This window comes from Lipotes vexillifer, unplaced genomic scaffold (genome assembly GCF_000442215.2).
Source record: "Lipotes vexillifer unplaced genomic scaffold, Lipotes_vexillifer_v1.1 scaffold129, whole genome shotgun sequence".
NCBI lineage: Eukaryota > Metazoa > Chordata > Mammalia > Artiodactyla > Lipotidae > Lipotes > Lipotes vexillifer.
Window position 1 is genome coordinate 2,898,179 of NW_006777287.1, and position 25,921 is coordinate 2,924,099.

At 41.4% G+C, this 25,921-nt stretch overlaps 1 protein-coding gene across 1 annotated transcript in view; it reads right to left on the reverse strand.

Moving 5' to 3' along the window:
* The window catches only part of DGKK (diacylglycerol kinase kappa), a 172,769-nt gene extending 148,745 nt beyond the window's left edge, over nt 1–24,024 (reverse strand). The window contains exon 1 of the mRNA XM_007450942.1: nt 23,491–24,024. Within this exon, the coding sequence (XP_007451004.1) occupies nt 23,491–24,024 (534 nt within the window). The remainder of the gene's footprint in view (nt 1–23,490) is intronic.
* Between the last annotated feature and the right edge of the window lie 1,897 nt (nt 24,025–25,921).

Here is a 25,921-nt window from a genome sequence, read left to right on the forward strand (position 1 = left end):
TTTCCCTAGACCACAAATGGCTGATCTGATATTGGGCTATTTGATCTTCTGGGAACTCCTCAAAGAGTTCTGATTTGAACTGGTCCTTTTTGTAATCAGCTTGGTCTGCTTAGGGACATCTGGAGGTGGGAAGTTCTTTTTAAACAAATTGCTCTATTAATTCTCCTGAGAATGCCCCTCACAGGACTTGACTTAAAAATATAATGTTGGACTCCTACACAAAAACACTAACTCACACTGGTAGGAAGAGAAGCACACATACATCAGCAGGGACAAATCCATATGAATGTGCATAAGTATACAGCAAGCCAAAAATGGACTCAATAACGCATAGAGGGGGTGCAGTAGGGGGTGGTGAGATTCAAAATAGATTCTCCTGTACTTCTTAGGGTCTGTAAAGTTTGCATAGCTATCAGGGGCTCATAATGAGCACTGGATGACCATGCTCCCTTAATAGTGGCGAGTCAGAAGATCAGGCGCCTACTATGAGTCACTGTGGAAGGTGCCCCAACAGTAAACCAAGCTGCATTCCATAAAAGCTAAGGGCTCCATCCTGCCCCCGGACCTGCAACTCCTCCTGCAGGATTTGCTACAAATAATGATCTTCACTGCCCCAGAGGAACTGCAGGGACATGTGAAGTTGGGAGAGATGGGGAGGTGACTCTGTATCCAACCTGAGAAAATAATTGTCAGGATATTAGAATGAACTGAGTGCTATCTTTACCTATAATGATTTGTTGGGCCCTTTTTCTTAGAGCAGGGGCAGGTTAAGGCAGAGGTCATTGTCATCAGCCCATAGCATCAGCAGCCTGCCCACACCAGTTTTGTTTCTCACAAAGAATATCAACTTCCTTCTTTGTTGAGGTCACCACTACACTGCTGCTGCTAGGCAGGAAGCCCAAGCTCTGGAGTATGAGTAACATGCTAAACCACATGGTGACACTAAAACCCAGGAACCATGTGCGCCTTAGGATGGCAGCCCAGGGAGTGGTCAGAAGGGGAAAATAGCAGAATCTGAGATATTATCCACTTGGAGCCTCCTCTCCTCCCTTACTCCTCCCACATTTCCCCTCCTCAAGCGGAAACTGGGAAAGGCCTGCCTGAAGGTGATTACATACCCAAATGCCCCACCAACAGCCATCCCACAAAGGAAATGTCTGCTGTGGTGGAAGCCTTGATTAAAACAGTTAAGACAAAGTTCAACACCAATAGGACTAGAAGACACTGAGGAAAGAGAAGGCCAACTACTACTTTAATTATTTGCTTTTCCTCCCTCCACTCCAGACTTAGAAAGAAGCTACATGCCAGAGAACAGATATCCTATGCTGCCACTGAGCAAAGAATGCAATGGGTCATGCATATACCCCAGTTACCAGGCTCCCTAGAAAGAAAAACCAATAATAAAGCACTCTGGTCATAAGAGCTAGGCTGGCTCACAACCACCCCAGTGCTACTGTTTACACTGCTGGTATGATGCCCACCCTTGCTCAGACACACTTAGAGTATAGAGTGATTAAACAGCTCCTACAGTGAGTTGAAGCTTTCATGCCTGACTTCTCCAGCTACACTACTTTAACTTTTTCCATAAAACTCCCCCTGGCAACCAAGAGTCAGTTCCTAGGATTGACTTCAGCCTAGAAAGGATGACTAGGTTTGTGTGGTGTTTTTTTCTTTTCTTTTTCTCTTCCTCTCCACTTCCCCCAAATCATAGAAAATGTGTATATCAGCCTTCTGAAATGTGGACTTGGAAAACAAGGCAAACATAGTTGTCCTTCTTGCTGGAAGGTGGCACAGGTGAGAGTAATGACTAGTCATGTATACACATGGCTGTAAATATTTAGTGTGGGGGCAATCTCTTCCATGTTCTACACATGAACCCTATCCTTGAGGCTAGCCTTATCCACTACTCATGTCAGGTGTTTTTCATAACTTTGCTACTAAGATTTATATTTGTAATAGAAAATATCAATATGTAAAAAGATATGCTACTTCTGAGAATTCCTGACTAGAACGGCCTGTACATACACTCTCATTTGCTAGAAGTCCAAGGTCTAGTCATGCTATGCTTCAGTGTGCCTTGGAAGCTTCTCTTTATCCTGTAGGCTTCTAATTACCTCACCTTATCACATACCGGTTGTTGAATTTCCAGCTTCCATTTATAATCCACAGAGTACCAACTCAGAGGAGTTGAGGTGTGATGGGAACTCAGATGTTGCTGCCCTGACTTTGTGATACTGCCCTCCTTGTTCCATTGGTGGGTTTTAAGTGGTAGCTTTCCACTGAGTGTCATCTGTGGACAGAACTTGATCCTGTTGCAGGATGACACATAAGCTGGATTTGTTCATGCTTCCCAGAAGTGCAGTGCTGCATCTGTACTGTTATTTATAATCATTTGCCTGTCTTCTGAGGTGTATGCTTAGCAAATACGACCACTTAACCACAGCAATATCTAAATGACTATCTTTGGAATTCTAATGTTATTTTTAAACTACAGAGTCCAAGAATTTCTCAGAAGACAGGAGACGTGCTCAGACATGAGCCTCCTCCATAAAATCTCAAGGCTACTTGGCACCATGGATTAAATACCTAAATCTGTCTTCATTTCACCTAAAGATGGAGAGTTGGTTATACATGATATCGTTCACTATGAGGAGCCTTAGGATCTGAGAGACCTTGTCAATGCAGCCAAACTTGATATCAGAGCTCAGGTCTCTTAATAGCAAATATTGTAGTAATATCAGTGCATAAACATCCTTGTTCTCTCCACTTCTCCTCATAGATATAAATCCATGCGTCAGAGTTTGTGCCTGCCATGTTTGCCATGCTGCAACCTCAAATTACAAAGCAGTACTAGGAAAATCCTATCTGCTTGAAAAATCTCCCTAGGAGAGTCTCCAAATGAAAAAAGTCTCTTTCAAGACTTAGGTTTCTGCAGTAACTTCTTCAAAAGTTGGAATAAAGTTAACACTGGACTTTGTAAATTCTCATTCCTTTATCATGAAAGTTCATCATCATCTTTGATGTTTGAAGGAAGATCACTCAAGTGTTACCGACATTCTTGCTGGAGGCCCGCCGAAATTAAATTGGTGCCAATTCTATGTACCCTGGAGATTATCTATCTATCTATCTATCTATCATCTATCTCTATATCTATGTATCTATCATCTAGATCTATCTATGTATCTATCTATCATCTATATGTCACCTATCATCTCTCTCTATCATTTCTGTGTATCTATGTATCATCTATTTATTTATTTATCTATCTATCATCTATATCTATGTATCTGTCTCTATATCTATCATATCTAATCTATCTATCTATCTATCTATCTATCTATCTATCTATCTATCTATCATCTATTATCTCTCTCTCTCTTTCTCTCTGTCTCTGCAGGTCTGCAGATGTAGGGTGCTGCAGCTGAATGATTTTTGCCCTGCAGCTCTTCGGGAGTTCCTTTTTCCTCTCTTTCACTCATACATAAAATTGCTTTCGAATTAAAATTGCTGCTTTTCTGGGAAAAAAATCTTGAGAGGTATCAGTGACTCAAATGTCAGGAAGGATTGAAATAATTAACTAGAAACTTAGAATTCTATAATTAATTAATATGAATGAAATACCTGTCCATTACCAATAAATTATAGAAAGAAGAGAGAACTTATTATGAAAGAAGTCAGAGATGCGATTGCTAAGTGCTCAAAAATACTTGTTGAATTGAATTGCAAGTCTCTCTCTTGACATACCCCTTTAACCAGAAGAAAACAGCAGTAAGTAAAGGGGGTCCATGACTGTGATATTAAAATGCAGTGTTAAAAAGCAATGATAGCCACTCTTGTTGTTCCCATGTTTTCCTTATTTTGCGTGGAACATTCACCCCTTTTGAACAGAAAGGGGAGCAGAGACAGTGAGTGAGTATAGTACTTGCCTGAAATGAAACCAGTGTCTTTCATATCATAGCAGCTACCATTTTTTTTAAAAAGAACTAACCAGGTACCAGGCACTGAACTAAACACTTTCTATGCCATGGATCCTTAGAGCAACCACACAAAGTGGGAATTATTAATTTCATATGATAATTGAGGAAAATGAGACTCAGAGAGGTGAGTGAAGGTCTTTGTCCAAGGTCACAGAGCTAGGAAATGACAGAGCTGGAATTTCAACCCAAATGTGTCTGACTGTGAAGCTCACTATGTTACACTGCAACTCCCACGGTTAGGCTCACATATTGCCTCTGCAGGTAGAAGCAGATCTTAGTAACTCCATTTTATAGACAGGGACATTAAGGCATAGGACAGAGAAGTATCATTACAAAAAGTCTAAAACATTTTCCCTTCCACACAATCCAGCCTTCAAATGGGAAAAATGAAATAGAGAATTAACCTTCTCCACTAGGCTTCTACCTTAGAAAAATCTCTACCCAGGGATATTAGTTGTAGTGACATATGACCCTGCAGGAGATGGCATGCAGGATGGGCCAACTTGCTGTGGCAACACCACATTGTGGCAGATATGAAAGGGGAACACAGACCTCAGTTGTGCCTATTAAAAACAGTAGTAGACAGGCAGAAATCTGTGCTTTAACCCTGTCTCCAAATACTCGTTTTTAATTAACTAATTCCACCGTGTATTGATGTCACAGTCATTTTGAAGCTGTGCAAAGTGCTTTACAGAAGTTTTAAGGCTTTAAAATACCTTTGAGCTTAGAATTTTAAAGTGCTTCCCAGTTACTATATGGTGGGAATTATGCTTATTTACCAATGGATAAATAAGTGAGAGGTTAAAGGATTTACCTCAAATCACAAAGGCACAGCTAGGAATAGAATCAGCCTCTTAAATCTCAATTCTGGGCCCAAACCTCTAGACTGGTGTTATTTTTTAATCTCTTAAGAATTATAGAACCTTCTGATCTTAGGAAGTCCCAAACTATTTACACGATGAATCATCATTATAAGCATCCAAAAGAGGTTTATAGGAAACAACCATTCCAACCACCTTAGTTTTTTTTTTTTTTTTTTTTTTTTTTTTCCCCAGTACACGTGCCTCTCTCTGCTGTGGCTTCTCCCGTTGTGGAGCACAGGCTCTGGACGTACAGGCTCAGCGGCCATAGCTCACGGGCCCAGCCGCTCTGCGGCATGTGGGATCTTCCCAGACCGGGGCAGGAACCCGTGTCCCCTGCACCGGCAGGCGGACTCTCAACCACTGCGCCACCAGGGAAGCCCCTGTGTCTCATCTTAAGCCTGTGGATTTTGTTAGCTTTAAGGAAGGTAATTAGTCCTGAGATAAAGTCAGATGGCCCCCATTATCCTACTTTGTTTAGAGGAACCTAGATCATTTATTGGGCTCAAGAGGACTGCTTTGAAAACCTGGTACTAACTAGCCTGACATGGATTAGGGATTGGTTTTGGAGTCAGGAGCCTTGGGCTTGAATCTTGACTCTGATTATCCTTTAGCCTCATTTTTCTCATCTGCACAATGGGGGTGAAACCAATACCACATACAGAGTTGTGGTGAGAATTCAAGGACATAGGACATGGGAAATATGCAAGCATTTTAGAAGGCTGTAGAGTATGATACAAATATCAAGTAGTAGTCTAGAAAGACCACTACATTTTATGGCTATAACGTAACTGATTGAGAAGTGTCTCTGAAGGTTCAGTTTGAAATGTACTGTGAAACAAATTAGGAACAGTTCTTCTTACATGCATGACAAGGCATTCCAAAGGTATGTCAAACAGGTATATACAGGAAGCAAAACCGAGACTGAGAGATGTCCCTGAACACCAAAGATTGAATATAGATACTACTTAGTGTCGAAACTAGCCTTGTATGAGATGCATGTGGGAATCAGTTCCTTTCTCAGACTAGGGAACCTCTATCAGTCAGGACCTTATGCTCCCACATCAGAGAAGATGGTGCATAGAAGTAGGTAGGCCAGGAATGAAACAAAAGCATCCCAGACCCTTGGAAAGAATACAGACAGAGTTTGAGCAAAGTGTGAGTTGCAAAGCAGAAATAACATTAGAAATTATTAATGTCCTATGCTATCTTCCCTGACCATTTCCCCTCCTCCTTACCCGTCCACCTCCATTCACTTGTCCTAACCCCACTTTCTCCTAGCTCTTCATTTCTGTCTGCATCCCCAAGCTTCACATCCTCTTGTCTCCAAAAAATACCCAGTGTTTTCTCACCTTGGTTCCTTTGCTCACACTGTTTTGTTTGCTTAGAATTCCCTTCTTATCACTCTTCCCAGCATCTTTTCTCAAATAAGAAAACTTTTAAAATGTCCTTTTACTCATCTTCGAACTCAAGTCTACCCCATCCTGCTAGGCTCCAATCAGTTCTTATCTCCTTTGAACTCAGAGTTTCTCTCATGGCCATTGTCATTTTCTACTTGGAGTTGTAGTTATTTGTATACTTGGTCTTATTTTCTTTACTTAGCTATAATTTCCTTCAGTTAATTTACAGTTATTGGCACAGTGCCTGACACAGAGTAGGTGTTCAAGAAATGATTTTAAGTGAATGAACGAATGATCATCATTGCTTTCAATAAGCAGGCCAGCATCATCTCTCACCTGGATTTTTGCAACAGCCTAGGTAATCTCCCTGCCTTCTATCTTATCCCCCTCCAATCTATCTTTCTCACTATCACAATATATATCAGATAAAATTACTTTTATTATGTTACTCTCCTACTCAAGAACATTAAATAATACCCTGCTGTACAGAATAAAGTCCAAATCCTTCTGTCTTTCTCTCAAAACTCTTTGATATCAGTTGAATAGAGTCCTTGCTGCATCCAAGTCTTTGTGTATGTTGCTCTCAGATCTAGGTTTGATTGATCTCACCTCCATCAGGAAGCCTTCCTTAACTACTCCATCCCTTATTGTTCCCCTCTTTTATAATCATACAGCATTACTCTCTGACCTACACTTGCTGTAACCTAATCGTATATTTTCTTGTATTGTTACATACCTGTCTCTGGTGTACACGTTTTGTTTTCCAAGTGAGATTGCAGACTTCACATCTACCCTTGTTCTTTCCACACCAACTAGCAAAGGGCTGGGGGCCTACCACGCTTTCAGTTCACACTTTCAAACATTTGTCAGTTTATTCCCTGATTATTCCATCTGGCTTGCCCTTTGTTTCCTCCACTGTCTGCTGCTATTTTAAGGGGCTTATTATTCAGTTCATACCTAAAAGACAAAGTTTACCTGGTAAGAATAGTTTTCTTTAAGAAAGTCCCCACCTCCCCTCAACATTTTCAGAGCTTATCTTACAATACCCTAAGTATATCTTAGCTTGCTGTCTCTGGAGATATCTTAATATCAATATATCTATATCTATATCTATCTATGACTGTTTTGTTATTTCTTATAAATTCAACAGTTATTAAGTGTCTACTATATATGAAGAGCTTTAAAATAGAATCTTTGTTATAGAGAATATATTCTTCTTTAACACAAGAGAAATGTTCTCATGCTCTATTAATAACTAGATAACTGTTAAACTTACTGGTTTCCAAAAACACACTATATTCCTAGGCTTACAAATAAAGACTTGGGTAGTAAGAGAAAAGCTACTTGCATTCTATCCGAGGACAACACATGAACAATATCCCCTCTCCTTTCAAGACCATTCAGAGGATTTTTCTCAACAAAGAGAAAACAGCCAAAGGAGAGGATAGAAAAGTTGTTGAAAAAAATTACTCAGGATTGACACTTTCAAAGAAAATGTTCCTGTAAAAAAATTACACATTCTCTTCTTCCTCCCTTCTTGCTCAATACTTCAACTTCGAAATCAGTAACTTTTTCTCTGCCTATTTCCCCAAACATTATTTGTCCATGTTCATCTCTCTTCCATTATCTGATTCTATTGATTTTGTTCATTGCTTTCAATTAGTGTGTATGTGGTGGGGGGAGCAACAAACTTTTCCCACCCTGCTTACTTTTCATGGTAAAACATACATACTTGGTCCTTTAACCCTTAAGTTCTCATACTTCTCTAATCACTGTCCTGAGCATAACCAACACTTCAAACTCAAAATTTCCAAAACTGTACTCATGATCTTCCTCTGGAAACTACCTAAGCCTGCTCTTGCTCCTGTCGTTTTTATAATTTTAACAACTCCAGGCTAGAAAGTTTAGAGTCACCTTCCATTCTTCTCTTTCCCCACCATCCACTCTTAATCAATTACAAACCAAATCCCAACAGCATCTCTTCTATCCACTTTTTCCCATACTGATTGCATTAGGTCCTCAAAATATCTTACATAGATTGATGCCCCTTTCTCTAGGGTCTTCCTGGCTAACCCATCCTATATATTGACAGTTTTCTTAAATCTAAGCCTAGTCATGTTACTCTTAATCAAAAACCTTCCATGATTCTCCACTGCTTATGGAATAAAACACGTGTTCCTTCACATGGCATTCAAGGCCTTCTGCAATTTACCTCCCAACTAAGTTTTCTAGCCTTTCTTCTTGATGCACTAAATGTTCCAAACATCTTTGTGGGATTCTCAGAGCATCGCCCTTTCTAATTCTTCCATGTCTATGCTTAAGATAGTCCCTCTGCCTCCTGTCTCTTTTCCCACATTTACTTATCAAAGTCCTACTTAAACTTCAGACACAGTTCAGATCTCACCTCCCTCAAAAAACCTTCCAAGACTGAGTGGGTCCCTATATCTACTTAGCACATTTCTTTGTCACTAGTACGCCCTAAAAGTGGTTTGTTGAATTGAACTCACATGAGAGCATGCAAACTTTAGGGAACTCATTGCCTTGTGGGAGTGAAACAGGCTGAAAATAGGTTAAATAGGAGAGCTGAGCAAGAGCTTGGCGCCACAGTGAGCAGCCAGAGCCTCCTCCTTCATATGCTTCAATGTCCAACTAAATCTCTATTTATCTATGTGTGTGTGTGTGTGTGTGTGTGTGTGCACGCACGTGTGCACTTGTGCCTACCTACCAGGCTGTTCAGCTATTGGAGTATGTATACTTGGGTATGTTCCTGGGAGAAAATGTACCACTGTGTACCTGTGGATGCATGCCTGCCCATGACTGTGCCCCTATAAATTCCTGGTTCAAATCCTTGTCACAATTTTCTGTTTTAAAATGATGGTCACACCTAGCAGAGTGGCACAGTGGAAGCATGCTAGGCCCATAAAATGATGCCCAAGGTAAATGTGATATGAAATAAAATAGGATATTTTGGAAATCAGTTCTGAGCATATGGTTTATAGGCTTCTAGGGAGTTACAAAGGGAGCCATTGTATTTAAATGTAAAGAATTAGTATCAGGATCAGCCCATAAGGCACATCAGGAAAAGGCACCATTTGCTAAAAATATTTTAGTTCCATTTGTCAGAAAATTGTCATAATACAGTTGACTCTTGAACAACATGGGTTTGACTGTGCAGGTCCACTTACACATGGAAATTTTTTCAATAGTAAATACTACAGTACTACACGATTTGTGGTTGGTTGAATCCACAGATGTGGAACCTTGGATATGGAGGAAATGCATATAAGGAGGAAGCCCGGATATGGAGGGCCAACTATAAATTATATGAGGATTTTCAACTGCGTGGAAGGTTGGTGCCCTTAACCTCAGAGTTGTTCAGGGGTCAACTGATTTTGTTAGCATGAGGCACTTGACTGCCATCTGCAGGAAAACTGTTAGAATAAATATCTATCTATATCTATATCTATATCTACTATATGATGTCTACTTTGTGAAAGGTGTTCCCCTTAGTCATGGCAGCCTCACATAGTGTACAACCTGTACAACTTTATGTGGTGATCCTGCCCAGTAGCTATTCTAGAAAGGGTAGAAGTTTTCTACCTCCTTTAATGGAAAAGTTCCTTCTGATTGGAAACAAGATGGCCATTAGGGTTTCCTGCTGTCTAAGTAGAGACTCTGTATTCACTTTCTTGATCAGACCATTTTCAAGCTCAGGGTGGTCAGGCATTGGTGAAACAAATTAAGGCTTTTCCTGTAACTAGTAGAAAGCTATTTTGGATAAAACTTGGACTGCCAAGGGGACATCAAAGCTTAGTTGTTGCTTTTTATTCCTCACAAGAAAGGGAGAACCTCAGAATAGTCATATTGACACCTAGCTCCAAATTCAAGTGTCAGATACAGGAGAAATTTAACACCAAGGCAATGAGTCAGGAGCTTTTCAATTATGGTTAAAAGAATATCATAAATAGATTAAATCCTAATTAACAGTTAAGATTAGTGAAAAGACTACCAAGTGGTACCTAGTTATGTGTTTAACCCTGCTCTCTATATACTATAATTAAGTATAATATTCTTTAGTGTTGCTATACTTGAGTGTTTTAATAAATTTGCATTTTGTTTTTTTAAAAGAACTGACTAGATAACTCATCATTCTCATTTTTGTCAAGATTAACTATGCATATAACCAAAGACTAGTAATTCAAATCCACATGATCAATACACGGCTGCTACTAATGTGTAGGGTCCCTCCGTCTGAGTTAGAAAAAACTACAGCCCTCTGGGAGGATATGAGGCAGCCCTGCCTACAATCACCTACTGGTAATGCACCTGAGTTGTTAAGTCCATTTTTTGAGGGGTGAATATATTAAAACTTACCTACATACCTAAAGATAGAAAGTGATGATAGCAAATATCATGGCATACATACAAACGATACTAAAATAAACTAGCATTTGCATATTTCTTATTTTTGAAATATATGTTTAAAATCTAATTTCTCATTCAGCCTTTATGGCATTTTCATAAAGTAGTTCAGACACCGTGTATCGAGTGGCAGGCAGTATGTTAGGCCCTAAGAGCTTTATCCTTATAGCCCTAATGGGATATTCAAGTTGATAATCTCAGTTTATGAGAAGCAAATGAGAAGCAGAAGTTTGTACAGGGTGGTAGGGAGCCCAGAAGAAGGGCACCCAGCCTAGATGGGATAACAGTGAAATCTTGCGGGAGGAGACTGCTGAGCTGAGCTGAGTCAGCTGCACATTATTGGCTTAATTTAAGAGACACAAAAGCTAAGCCATGGAAAGATTAAGCAATTTACCCCACATTACACAGCTATGTAAAGTGGAATCAGGCCTAGAATCAATGTGAAGTAACTCCCAATCCAAGAAAGAGTCCAAACTATTGAATGTCTGGCTACAAGGTACCATTTGGACTTATTTCAGAAATAAATTTTATTTGAAATAGAATTTTATTTGAGAAGGTCCCATGCTCATATGCCTCACAGTTGCATACATGCATTAGAATATTAGAAAAATTCAGGCACACCAAAACAGCCCAAACCTATGTTAATTAGGACAGCTAATTAACACCTATACCACAATCCTGGCAACCTTTAGTTCTTCATTCTGTGGTTGCTGCAGCTTGCTACAGGAAGATGTATTGCATAAAAATGAGGCATTAGCTCAGACTTCCTCAGTTACCAACTTTAAGAGGCCTGAGTCATTCAAATCATTCCCCAAAGGTTTTCTACCACCAAAGGCAGCAAACAAAAGTACTGCTAATTAAATGTGTCATTAGGGTTTATTACAACTAGCATGTATTAAAGTCTCATTCACCACTGCTTTGAATTGGTTTTGTTCTGTTTTTATTTGTGCTTAATTGTCCTATTTTATATGTGTTTAATTTTGTAGGATACTTTATATCCTTTTTGGATGCGGGCAGAGTGCAAATTCTAAGTAAATAATAACAATAGATTAAATTTATGTAGAATTGGCTCTTTTATGTGCTGCATGTACATTTTATAGTACACTGGGGCCCCTTACAAAATCAGTGTGTATGGTACATTTATGCCCATTTTATAGGTGTTGGAACAATTTTGCTGTTTTAAATCATTACAGAAGCTTACAGTTATATGTTAGCTTTTATTACATATTTTTAGTTATATCTACAATTTACTTGGTGTGGTGTCCTTGGTCAGGAACACAATCCCCAATAATAAAAATGTTCCTACAAGCAAAGACAGTGTACATTATGACAACCCACTTTATAAGATAGTTGTAATATGTTCCTAGGGTGAGTGAGGAGGGAGGAACTCTAAAATGACATGTTTCCAGGACAGTATTATCTACTTTCTGGAATATTTTAGGCCAAATGTTAAACTCTGACTTGTTTCTTTTTACTATACAGTGTATTCCTACCTCACCAGCATCCTTGCTAAGAAGCCAGTAATAAACAGGGAGTACAAACTCACTTTCCTATTAGCTTAAAATAAAGAGCTGGGAAGGCGTGTCAGTTACAAACCCAAACTAGCATAGAGGAGGAGTAATGAAATACTTCTTGTAGGCTTTCACTTGATTTCACTGAGAAAAACATAAAAATATTCTACTGCTAAAAAGGTTTTTAAAACACTGGACTAGCTGATCTCCAAAGGTCCCTTTCAGGACAGTCTGGAATTTGGTATACAAGGAAATTGAAAGTTTGTAGTGTTTAATTATATGCCCCGTCAGCCAACCCTCTGCTTCAGTCATTATTTTACTAATTAACAGCCCTCCAATGGTTATACCTCATCAATCAGATGATATACACAATTTTGCAGGTTGCCTTCAAAGTTTTAATAGGACTTTCCCCAATCTATTTTATTTTCCACAAGATTTCAATCTGTACTCTACAATTTTATCAAAGTCGCCTTTTTTCTAAGTCCATATACCTCACTCGCCTGTCTGTAGGCCCTGGCCTAACCTGCCCAAATCAGGCATAGCTGCACCTCTGTCTGATACTTTTCACTGTCACTGCTTAATTTAATTTAATTCCACTTTTCTCTAGGTTTGAGGAAGATATATTGTTCCCACTTACCTCAGACAACTTCATTCTTTCCCCTAAATTTCTTATGTCAACGTGAATTTGCTATCAGGTAATCCCTCATATCTGAATCTAGTCCATCCCCAAAAACGTTGGATAGTGAATTTCAGATATTGGGCAACTTTATTCCATTCTTCTCAATTGAAAAAGTAATAATGCCTTCCCATTGCATCTTCCAAACCCCCAACCAGTTTCCTCAAATACCAGTAAAACACTCTAAAATACTTATGTAACAGTCCTCCAAATATGTATCATATTGTAAAGCATTTAAAATACCAATGCCTAATTATTAACATTTAATGAACTAATTAGCAGATATGTGTAGTTCACAATGATGCTTATACTATAGTGGATACAAACCAAAAAATAAATAAATAAATAAAAAGCAGGCTTTCAAGATGCCTGGGAATGTCTATCTTTGTTCTGCACCATTAGAAGGAAAGACTTTTTCTTCTTTTTTAAAAACTTTTAAAAGTTTAGTTCTGATGAGGGATGATGGAAAGACAAAATAAGGCTTTTCCAAGAACTTCTAGACAGAGGACTCACTAGTGAGAAGCAATATAATAGGAAAACCATGAAGAGAGCCACTGAGGGCGTGCTTTGATTCCATGTGAAACCAAAGTGAAGCCAAAAACAAACAAAAATGCCCTGGAGGTCTTGTCACCGAGTTGAGTACATTAAAGCAAAGGAGACCACAGCAAACACCAAAATTATCATTTTAATTAGTCTTAACAGTCAAGCTGATTAAAGTGAGGGAGAAAGTGACAACAATATCCAAATTATGGGTAAGAGAAAAGTCATGTTCTACTCAAGCCTGGCAGGAGGGAAATTGTCACAGTAAGCATTAATTGAGGTTAGTGAGAAGGGCACTAACTTGTTAATTTTCTGAAATCAATAATCTTGTTTTGTAGCCTCATTTACTTTCCTCTCTGCTGTTTATGCTTAGCTGTTTTAGTAAAGCTACATCACATTTCCCTTTTATACTGAAAGGGAGATGTACAGTAATGTAAGTAAACCATGAAATAATATGTTAAAGGTAGATAATAGATGCAAATGACACTTATTAAGGGAAAGTTAACAATCAAGGTAATTCTAAAATGGGATGCAGAGACTACTGTTAGAGTTGGGGTTTGGAGGATGGTGCTGTCATGCTAGAGCCACTTCAGGAGAATGGGGACTCAATTGACAAAGCCTGGGCTTAATGAAAATTTTCCTGGTTTCAAGTATCTGTACTCACAGCCAAGGAGATTGACAAATTTTACTCAGCAGGTACCTTTCATTTCCTGCCTCAAGCTGCAAAATCCCAGAAGGGATATTAGCTGCAGGAGAAAGCAAATGAATGAACATCCAGGATTCCGGATGTTCTTACTTGAGCCCTGCAAGCAGTGATTCCAGCCCTCTCCTACTCCTGTAGGCAGGGCCCAGGCTCAGTCCCCATGCCCATTACCTCTCCTTTCAGAAGAACTCACAAAACTCTGGGTGGGAGCATCATGCCTGTCTCTCAGAATCCCACAGCATCACATGCCTCGCCCTGTGCTGCTGGGAGGGAAACAAGGCAACGGGAATCCTTGCTCTCAGGGGCCAATATCTCTTTTATAGGCTCTTTAAAAGCAAAAGGCTTAAACAGCAAATGCCTGTAATGCTTTGGAAGATGAAAATCTCTAAGTGCTGCGGACAAGGCTGAAGATTCTGATCTTAAAAGTGCATTACACTCGCCTTTTAAATTACTGATTCAACCCTGGTTGGATTGTATACAGTTTATTAACTCTCTCAATTTTCTACCACATTTGGTTAATGAAAGCTGGATGAATTGAACAGTCTATCTCCTAATAATTGTTGTTAATGTCCTCACACATACGTATTTCCCTTCTGGGTAGGAGGCACCCAGAAGAGCATGATGCTGTGACTTTGTGTTAAAGAGACAAAACCATCAGTACATCTTTGTATATGGCTAAAAGTGACCCAATAGAGTCTCAGAAATTTAGATTTTCCTTTTGGGAATTTAACAGTAGGAAGAAGGTGGATTTTGTTCTGGGTCTCCTTCTCGAAACACAAGTCACAAAAGCTAGATGGACAAACAAAATCTAGATGACCAAGAAAGTGCTGTTAGTAAACGTGAGCTCAGTCAACTATTTATATATGGGACATTTGTTTGTGTAGATACAACAATTGTATCTACATAAAATGTATACTCTCATTGCTTTACACTGCAAATACATCCCTGAACAGTTATGTTTCAAGCACATGTTTATCAAGCAGATCATACGGGTAGATACACTTTAAGCTAAAATTAGTGTTTCCTAAATATAATGTAGAACAATGTACGTAATCTAATAATTAAGTGGGAAAGGTGACTGGGACAGGGGGAAGCCCGAGACATAATTGCACATTCCCTAAAGTCTTACTATTGTACACTATAAGCATATATTCAGAGAAAATAAATGGAAAAAATATATCAAAATATTAACAGTAATTATCCCTTGAATGGCAGGGTGCTACATAATTTTTATTTACTTTTTGGAAGCTTTCATGATTTTCCACATTCTCTGAAATTAGCATATATTCCATTATTTTATTACATTACATTTTTGTTTAGGAAGAGGTATGCTGAGAGAATTGACTGAGTGAATACCTTGGTAAAGCACATCTGGTAAAACAAATAATCACTCCCTGTACATCTGTTTTGGTAATTGGGTCCCTCATTTACCATTGCTGCTTAAAGGAAATCTCATCTATGTGATTTTGCCCACCGTGGATTCCTCAGTGCTAAGCATGTAGGACATAGAGCAGGTACTCAATTTAATTTTTAAAATATTTTAACCATTTTTAAAATTGAAATACAGTTAGTTTACAATGTTGTGTTAGTTTCAGATGTACAGCAAAGTGATTCAGTTATATATATTATATATATATATATATATATATATACACACACACTTATCTATTCTTTTCATATTATTTTTCATTATAGGTTATTACAAGATATTGAATATAGTTCCCTGTGCTATACAGTAGGTCCTTCAATTTAATTTTTAAATAGGTAAATGAATTTAAAAATTTGGAAAACATTGAGTCTTATTCTCTGTTTATAAATCTGACTTGCAAATTGTATGTATTTGTGAGTCAAGCCCTTTATCGCTCTATGAGAACAGACATTTAAGTGAGCACATGATTAAACCACTGTCAGAACCCCATTATTGAATTGGCTAAGCTCCTTCTGTGCTAGGTAGGGGTGTTTGTCTAATTTGAAAATTAATAGTAAGCGTGTCATTGCTTTAAAGTTTATCAACTCTTGAGTTTCTATAGTATTAGAGCAGAATGATGATGCAGCTAATTCCCAAATCATTTCTGTTTGGTTTGGAAAAGAGGTATATGATTTATCCTCAGAAGCTTTGCCTTCTTAATTCTGTTTTCCATGGACAGGGTTTTCCTTTCCTGAGTGTACAGCCTGAATGATGGATTGGAAAGGTAACCAGAAATGGGCTGGGGGCAGAGGGAAGCCAGCCTAGGATTCAACATTGACTACCCTTCAGCCTCACGTGCTGAATTTAAGATTCACTGGTATTGTTCTTGAATGATATTACCTTTTCTTTGTATAACGCTTTCTAGTCTTTAGAGTGGGGTGGGTGGAGAGGGTACTTTTTCTTAAAAGACAGGCCTTTCTTTTTCTCTTTTTGGCTCTTTCTTTAAAAAAAATTTTTAGGGGAATAAAGTTCAATGGTGTTGGTGAGATTATGGCCAACTTGCCTTAGGAGGGTTTCTCTTCTTTTCCTGTTAAATTTCTCTTTTTCTTTTTTTCCTTTTGGGTGTGGAGAGGAATAAGGTCTATTGATTTCAGTGAAGTTGAAGGTATCTCGTATAATGGAAGGATTTTTCTTTAAAAATCATCTCTGGGGAAAAGGTTCATTGTTTTTGGTAGAGTTGAGGGAGCACCTGTCTTCAGGTTTGGAGGATTTTCATTTTTTGAAAACTAGGTTTTGTGGAGAGGAGCTATAAAGGCCACTGGCTTTAATGAGGTTGGGCAGCCCTTCTTAGGAGGATTTTTCTTTCCTTTTCTTTAAAATAAATTATTTGGAAGAAATAAGATTGGGAACATCTCTCTTTGAAAGAATTTCTTTTCCTTTCCTTTTATTAAAAAAATAAATATTTGAAGGCTGGAAGACAGATAAGCCACCTGGGTTTGGGTGAGATTGGGTGCATCTCCCTTTGAAGAAGCTTTAGGAGATTTTGTGGGGTTTTCTCCTTTTTATGGGGGGGTGGAATGCATTGATTATCAGGAATAACATTCATTATTTTCAATAACATTCATTATTTTCATTGGTTCATCTTCCCTGAGAATTTCTTCTTTTAAAAAATTATCCCTTAATTAACCTTCTTCTTCCTCCTCTTCCATCCCTTCCTCCCTTTCTACCCTCTTTTTTCCCTCCCTTCCTTTCTCTCCTTTTCCTCCTCCTCTTCTCTCACCTCCCTCTTTGTTTCTCTCTCTCTCTCTTTTTTCTTGGAGAAAAAATGTTCAGGGACTTGGTGAGTTTAGGGGCTTCTTCATTCCCTAAAAAGGAGGTTTCTCTTTTAAAATATATTCATTTTCCTCCTTCTTTCCCCTCTAATTCTAAATATATTTACTTGTTTTGAGAAAAGGGAGCTTTGTGGAGACTGGGGACATCTTTCCTTAAGAGGGTTTTCTTGGTTTTGTTTCTGTTTCTCTCCTACCTTTCTCTTCCAAGTTAAAATTTTCCTATATTAAAAATAAAGCTTTTGGGTTTGGATGAATTCAGGTCACCTCTCATTAGAGGGATTTCCTTTTATTTTTTTCTTCTTTTCTGCATTTGTCTTCATTGTGTTTGAACAGAAAAGATCATGTGTCTTTGCGAGGTTCAGGCACTTCTTTTTAAGAGGATTTTGTTTTTGTTTCATTGGTATTATCCCCTCCACCAATATACACATCCTTCCATCATTAATTTTCTTTTAAATCTTAAAGTAATTGTAAAATATTTCAATAAAGAAATTGAAATAATATTCATGTGCTTTGGTGAGGATGGGGCATCTCCCTTTGGGGGGATTTATTTCTTTTGTTCCTTTTTTTTCCTTTTATGGGAATTAAAAATTCAGGAGATTTGGTAAGATTAGGGACCCTATCCTTTAATATTTCATTCTTTTTGTTAAGTTAAAATGTTTGTGTGTATCCGGGTGGAGGGATTAGTAAGTTTCATCGATTTTGATGATTTTGAAAGTATCTGCTCTTGAAGAGATTTCCTTTTTTGTTGGTTTTTCTCAAAAGAAAAAAAAATTGGGGGTGAATAAAAGTTATTTTTCTTGATGAGGTTGGAGGCCCTTAAGAGGATCCCCTCTTTTAAAATTTCTTTTTTCCTTATTTATTCATTTGTTTTGTTTGCTTATTTGTGAGAAGGTAGTAGGTTCATTATCATATAGTTGGATGAACAATCTTTACTTATTTTTTAAATTGAGATATAATTTGCATAACATAAAATTCACCATTTTACAGCATACAAGTCAGTGGTTTTTAGTGTATTCACAAGTCGTGCAAACATCACCACTGTCTAATTTCAGAACATTTTTATCATCCCCCAAAGAAACCCTGTACCCTTTAGCTATCACCCACACTTCCCCTCCCCGCTTCCTTCACCTCCTGGCAACCACTAATCTACTTTCTGTCTCTAAGGATTTGCCTATTTTGGACATTTCGTATAATTGGAAGAAATAACTGTAGGCAGCTTTGGTGAGATTGGTGAACATTTGGGAGACTTATTTTTGCCCCCATAATTTTTGTGAGAGATTGGGCATGGGCCATGAGGTGCAAAGTTTATAAATTTCAAGAAAATTTTAGGGTTAAAAATACTGTTTACCTTGAGATGATTTCTCATCCTTTTCATTAAAAAATTTTCTCTTGGGGATATGTTTCATGAGCTTTGGAAAGGGCAAGGAGCTCCTCCCTTTAGAATTTCTTTTTTTTTTCTTAAAATAATTTTCAGGGGAGGTATAAGTTTCATTATCTGGGGTCACTGTCCCTTTCTTTTTTAAAAAATTTGTAAATTTGTTTTTCTATTTTGAGAATAAGGTTTATTTGCTTTGGTGAGGGTGGGGGCATCTCCCTTTAGGAATGGCTGCTTTCCTTTTTAAATGCTTTAAGTTTTTATTTTTCCACTGAGAGAATTACAGTCGGCGGGCTTTGGAAAGGTTGGGAACTGTATCCCTAGCAGAATTTCTATTTATTTTCTTTCCAAAAAAAAAAAGGCCTTCTTTGGGAGTAATAGGTTCAGGGTCTTGTGCCTCTTCTTCTTCCTTCTCAGGCTCCTGTTCTATGATGGCCTCCTCTGGGAGTATCAGACAAGGAACAGCAATCACTGCTTTGGAAAAAAATCAAGGCTGATGGAATGTCAGCTAAAAGATTGCTCTTAGACAAATGAAGATCCTACATGTCACAGAAAGCCATATGTTGGATACTTTTTAAAAATCCATAATAGATAAATTAATAGTTATATCCTATTAGGTGTCAAGTTCTATTTTTGCTCTCTCCCACCCTGCTGCCTTCTTCAGGGGAATAAAAGAGTTAATAATGCAGAGGAAAGCATTCTGCAAACTGTAAAGTGCTATACTAGCAGTAGGGATTATATAATCCTTATTATAATGCCCCTGAATGCTTTCCTGGCCTCTATGGATTTTCCCTTTTCTTGGAAGCACTTTGGGTAACTGATGGCTCAGCCTTGCCTTTTGGGCTGCAGATCTGCAGAAGCCCCAGTTGGAGATTTTAATAAACATAAAAGAACTGTATTCTCAGAAAAGAAAGACCACTGGACAAATATCTCATTATCGTTTCTAAAACATCCTGCAGCAAATGCTCAGGAGCTCTCAGAATATACCAAATAAATCAGATGGTATCATCAAAACCTGGCAAGGAGGGGAGAAAGAACCTATGAGGAAAGAAAGTAATTTCATCCTGACCTTCAACAGGTTAAACATTAGAACTACATCCTGAAGTTGTTTACAGTCACTGCAGATATTCTGTTCACTTAGGAAAAAAATTTATTACCCCTGAAACCAACAACATCATCATTAATCTGCTGCTGCCGGGACTGCAGGGGATAAGGACACTTTCCAAATCATTTTTTTTAATTGTTAGTAATTTTCTTCTTAATTATGGTTCTAACATCCATTCTGAAAATGGAGAGATTGACTGCATTTCTTAAGGGCTATATATTCCAGGCTATTTAAATAAGCGTTTACTTCTCACTCTGAAACGAGCGAGAATGCGTTTTTTAATTCATTCACAGCAGCAGTCTCTACGTCACTGTTGAAAATGGAATTGCTAGGTTTCAAGCTTCAGCAAGTGTATTGAGCAAAAATAGGGAGGGCTGAATTATATTAGGCACTGGGAAGGAGAGACAGTATCTACCTTTGAGAAGCTCAGACGTAGGTAAGATATGAAGCATTCAGGCAAGAATTACCAGATGTCATATAAGCAAATGCTTGCTACTTTGCAAGAAAATGTGTGCAAAAAATACCAGGAAACTGTTCTGTTATAGTTTGGGATGTAATAGTAATTGCTGTATAGTCATTAGGAGTGAGGGATACAGAGACCCCTCTCTAACCCAGAAATAAAAGCCATAAAAGTGTATTTCATTAATCACCTGTATGGTGTGATTATAATTTCATAGCTGGTCAAAACCCAATGAATAAAAATATAAACTGTCTTTCTTCAACCACAGCTGAGTGAAGGGAATCAAATATGGTCTACATGTAAACCCCCACCCCCAAAGAGAGTTATAGCATTGTTAAAGAACCAATTCACACATCTTTACTTACACTTGTTGCCACCAGGTGGGAGACCACGGCTCATTTCCTGGAAATTAAACCATTTCAGAAAGGAAGGAAATAGACAGGTTTGGTTCACAGACTGTTATACAAGTAGGCATTCAGAAAGAAAACATGAGCCCCTTTTTCTCAGTCCCTACCCTCATGCTTGTCATAGATTTGCAACCAGCAGGTTCTGAAACCCCCAAAGAGAGCAGACCACACACTGGAAGATGTTGGGTTTTTTACTGCAGTATTGGTTGGCAAAGTTATCTGGGAGAAATCTGTAGTCACATTCAAACCCTTTGTTTTGCTCATTTTATCCTTTGACTTATCAGGCTAGTTTCATGCTACTGGTACTGAATGTCTTACCACGTAGGATTTCATTGTACGATGAGAGCTATATTTAGTTTTGAGCTCTAAGATTCTGTGTGTGTGTGTGTGTACACACACACACACACACACACACACACACACACGTATGTCATTCCCTAAGCTTGCCTCAAGGAGGCAGTGTCTGAGAATAATGCAACCCTAGCTAAGATGGCAACCTGTTTGCCTTGAATGTTAAGATGCAAGTCAGCTGGCTATGGGTGCTATTTGCCTGAGGAAAATGCAGCAGAGAACGGTCCTATCACTGAAGATCAGATGTTCTCATCTGCATCAGAGAGCAATTGCATAGCAACACCTAAAGTGTTGGAGAAGGGTTCCTCCCAGGAATTTTAGCATTTACCCAGATCTTTGCATCCTTCAAAACCCTCTAGGGTTCATTTATATGGCTCTTTTGAAGCCCACTCTGCAAGATAAGTGACTGAACAAAAGACCAACTCTACTTGGCAAAATGAAACTGGGGGGAGGTGGTCCTGGTCCCCTTCCAGGGCTGCCAAGTGCCCGTGGGTCAGTTGGCCAGCACGCCTGAATGGATACTATGTAGAGGAAGCTAACCTGCTTCCCCTTACCTTGATCCTCCTTATCTGTTTGGCAATAGAAATTTTCTTGTCAAGCTGCTGGGAGATGCTTTCCCACTGTCACAGGGCTCATCCCTGGAGCTCCGGACCTCCAGTCAGTCTTCCAGAGGCCAAAGAGGCCATACACTCCGCTGACTATCCTGGTAATTAAGCCCTCAGGTGTCAGTTTCTCAGTCACGTTCGTGGAATGTCACTTAAGAAGGCCACAAGTCAGGTGGTCCTTATTGGTCTCCCTCTCACCAGATTTATGCAAACTCTTCCAAAAAGACAAGAGCAAGCACCTGGTTAGGGTGACCTCCCAGGTCTAGCAGCCCCACCCTTTCCCTTCTTGAGATCACTGAAGGGAAGGGCTGCTCTGATGCAGGGTGTGTGTGTGTGTGTGTGTGTGGAGATCCACCCTTTGGTGAGAGCGGGGTTGTTGGATTAAAAACATATATATAGATTAGTCCCCTAAAGTTCTATTTTATTTCTTTTGAAACCTCTGCACCTTTTTTTCCCTGTGAAACTTTTCCCTTTAGCATTCCTCTTTCTCAGTCGTTTATCATTTCAGTTATTTTGCAAATTCAAGCCTCCCTAGTCATAACTCAGGAAGCAACCAGCCCTTCCATTTCCATTTAGAGATGCCAACCCCTACCCCCTTCCCCTACATTCTACAAGTGTACAGTCCAGAGCAGAAGGATTCTGGGCCGTGTCCCTATGCCCTGCTAAGCAGCAGGATGGACGGGCATCGTTGGTGTAACGTGTTGTTTCTGTGTTTTGTTGTTTTTCTCTGGGGGAAAGCTAAATGAAGGTGTATGTATGCATTATTATGATTTTCACAATCTTGTGGAACAAAGTTTAGGAAAAACGAAGAGTAGGGGGAGCACAGAGAAAGCAAGAAAGACTCCTTCTGAAGAGCAGACTGGGTTTCGGGGTTTCAGGGTCCAACGCAAGGACTGAAAACCTTCTTCCTCCTCCCTCCCCCGTGGGCGGGTGCCCGAGGATTCTCCACTGGTCTTCTGGCTAAGTGCGACGTTTAAGAAGGCGTCTCTGAAGACTGGAAGAGATGAGGGTTCCCATTCACATGCTCTCAAATACCAACTCATTTTCGTGTATCTAAACTGGGGCTCCTGTACCATCCCAACTGGCACCAGTGCGGGATGCCAGTTGACCGTTTGTGACGCGGCCCATCACTGTATCACCGTGTTTGCACCTACCTGCCGGGAAATCCTGCAGACAGATGGAATGGTGGCTTCGACATACGCATGCTCTCCCCCTCCTCCCCTGCGAACCCTGCCCTTCCCCTGCAGTGCGCGTGGGCGCCGCCCAACCCCTCATCCCCACGCGGAGTACCAGCGTGCAGCAGCCAACAGAGGCTCTGGGCCCCTCCATGGAGCGTTGCCAGTTGCGCCCCAGCTGAGGAACCCCCTCCCCAGTGGCAGGGAGGGGGCCAAGCAGACGGCTGCTGTTCCGCAGCTTGGGCCTCTGCGACAGTGACCGCGGCTAAGAGGTGTATCCCACCGCCCACCCCCTCCCCAATCCTGTCCCTGTGTACCTTGGGCCAGCCCCTAACACCTCTCTAGGTCTCTTGCGCTCCCTGGGCTAACTCTTCTTTTTCAAGATATAGGCGCTCACCGCACTGTCACTTCTCCTCATGAGGAAAACTGCTCCGACTCCCAACCGGTGCTATCACCCCCGTTTCTAGCCCCAAACAGCCCACTCTCACTTCCACATGTTGCTTCCCGCCTCCCAACTGCTTCCCACTCCCCTGGGCTCCCCCATCCCCGCATCTTTCCCAGCATCTTTTCGAGTCGGTGGCAACCAAATGGGATGCTAAGGGTGCCCAGAGTCCCGCAAGCTGGATAGCCATCCGGCCTCGCCTGGGTTCTTTCCCTCCCGCCCCAGGGGATCTTTTTCTTACCTTTATATTGGACAACGGCACTTGCACTAGCGTTCGCGGCGATGGCGAGGTCCTTAGACCTTTCTCTGGAGCGACCACCGGACACTGCAATAGATGTGGTGCTGGGCTCGGCTCCGGACAGGACACTTGAGCCGGCTCAGGGCAGGACTCTGTGGCTGGTTCTGTGGCTGGTTCTGGGGCCGGCTCGGGGGCCGGTTCTACGGCTGGTACTGGGATCGGCTCAGGGGCCGGATCTGGGGCTGGTTCTGGGGCCGGCTCGGGGGCTGGTTCTGTGGCTGGTTCTGAGATCGCCTGTGTGTCTAGTTCTGGGGCTGGTTCTGGGGTCGCCTCCGGACTGGGTTCTGGAGCAGGCTCTGGACAGAACTGCGGTGCCGGTTCCGGCGAAAGCGCGTGGAGCAGCTGAGGAGCTCGCGCCGGCGGTGACGGCGGCGGCTTCGGCGGTGGCCACGGCGGCGGCGGCTGCGGAGACTCCGCGGGCTGCTCGCCAACCTGAGGCGGGGCAGTGCCCTGGGCCGCGGCAGCTCCGCGGTCCATGGCCGCACACCGCCTCAGGTCCGGGCAGCGGGCGACCCTGAATTCGGAGGGCTAAAGTACCCTCGGGAGCCCCGCCCACCCCAGTTTGACAACCCCTTCCAGGGTGCCAAACTTTCCCCCGCCCCGCTCCATGGCTGGCTCCGCTCTGATGTCTAACCCGGGGGCGCTCGGCGTCTCCCAGTGCTGGAACACGCCCCTCGGTGAGCGCACACCTCTTCGTAAGCAGCCACGGGCCCGATGGGCGGGAAGCACAGGGGCTTGCGAACGCGGACTGGACAGAGCGCTTGATGACCTCCTAGCGACGCGCGGGGTGGGGGTGGGGGGCAAAAAGGGGAGGGGGAGTGGGGAGGCGTTGGGGGGGGAGTGTTTGAAGCCCGGCCGCGTTTAACCCTTTAGTGACGCGAATGCAAAAAAAAAGAAGAAAAGCTAGAGGCGAACTTGAGGGTCTTTGCAATCCCCCTAACCACTCAGTGTACTCCGTCGGGGGAAGGGGGAAGGCAGAGCATCTCGCCACTGTGCTGTTAGGTGTAGCTTTGGCAGATATGCTTTATCAAGTTGAGGAAGTTCCCTCCGTTCCTATTTTTCTGAGAGTTCTTATCGCGCTTGGGTGTGGAATTTTCTCAAATGCTTTTTTCTGTGTTGAAGTGATCATGTCGTTTTAGGGTGTTAAGGAGAGTGAATCATACTGATTGATATTTAAAATGTTAAGCCACCCGTGCTTTTCTGGGAAAACTCAACTTGGTCATTGTTTATTATCCTTTTTGTGTATCAATTCAACTTGGTAATGTGTGGTCAAGGGTGGCATCTTTGCTCCTGAGTGATGAAGAAATTTTCACATATTGAGGTGTGGGGAAGTCCTTCTGGCTTACACCTGATTTGGCTTGAACTCTACGCTAACTAGAACAGCCTGCCTTGTGGCCTATCAGACATACATTGTACATCTGCTTTAACAAATTCAATAAATTCAATAGTTAAAGGGCTAGCTCCGCGGTCCATGGCCGCACACCGCCTCAGGTCCGGGCAGCGGGCGACCCTGAATTCGGAGGGCTAAAGTACCCTCGGGAGCCCCGCCCACCCCAGTTTGACAACCCCTTCCAGGGTGCCAAACTTTCCCCCGCCCCGCTCCATGGCTGGCTCCGCTCTGATGTCTAACCCGGGGGCGCTCGGCGTCTCCCAGTGCTGGAACACGCCCCTCGGTGAGCGCACACCTCTTCGTAAGCAGCCACGGGCCCGATGGGCGGGAAGCACAGGGGCTTGCGAACGCGGACTGGACAGAGCGCTTGATGACCTCCTAGCGACGCGCGGGGTGGGGGTGGGGGGCAAAAAGGGGAGGGGGAGTGGGGAGGCGTTGGGGGGGGAGTGTTTGAAGCCCGGCCGCGTTTAACCCTTTAGTGACGCGAATGCAAAAAAAAAGAAGAAAAGCTAGAGGCGAACTTGAGGGTCTTTGCAATCCCCCTAACCACTCAGTGTGAGCTGCTGCTCAGAACAGCTTCCATCCTGTGTCTGCTCTCTCACCTCAGCAGCAGGTGATCCTAGCCTCGGACCAACCTCTTGACCCTCATCTCCAAGCCTCTGTGGGCAAGTAATCCTTTTTTCTAACCCGGGAAAAGAAATTAAGCCGCACGGGGTTGGGGGTGTTGCACCTCTGTGTGTCTGTGTGTGTGTGTGTGTATTCAGTCCTTTGGGTTGAAGTAAAATTCGTTTGTGTGTGTGTATGCTCAATCCTTTGGATTGAAGTAAAATTTGTCCCCCGCCGCAGTTTTTGCATTGCTGAGCTTTGCCAGATCCGAGAGGTTTGCCGTTGGGTCCAGGGTTTGGGGATGCTTCAGGGAAAGGTGTATGGTGAGGGTGGGCGGCAGCCCTGGTTTTCTGCAGCCGGCTGATGTAGCCCCGAGAG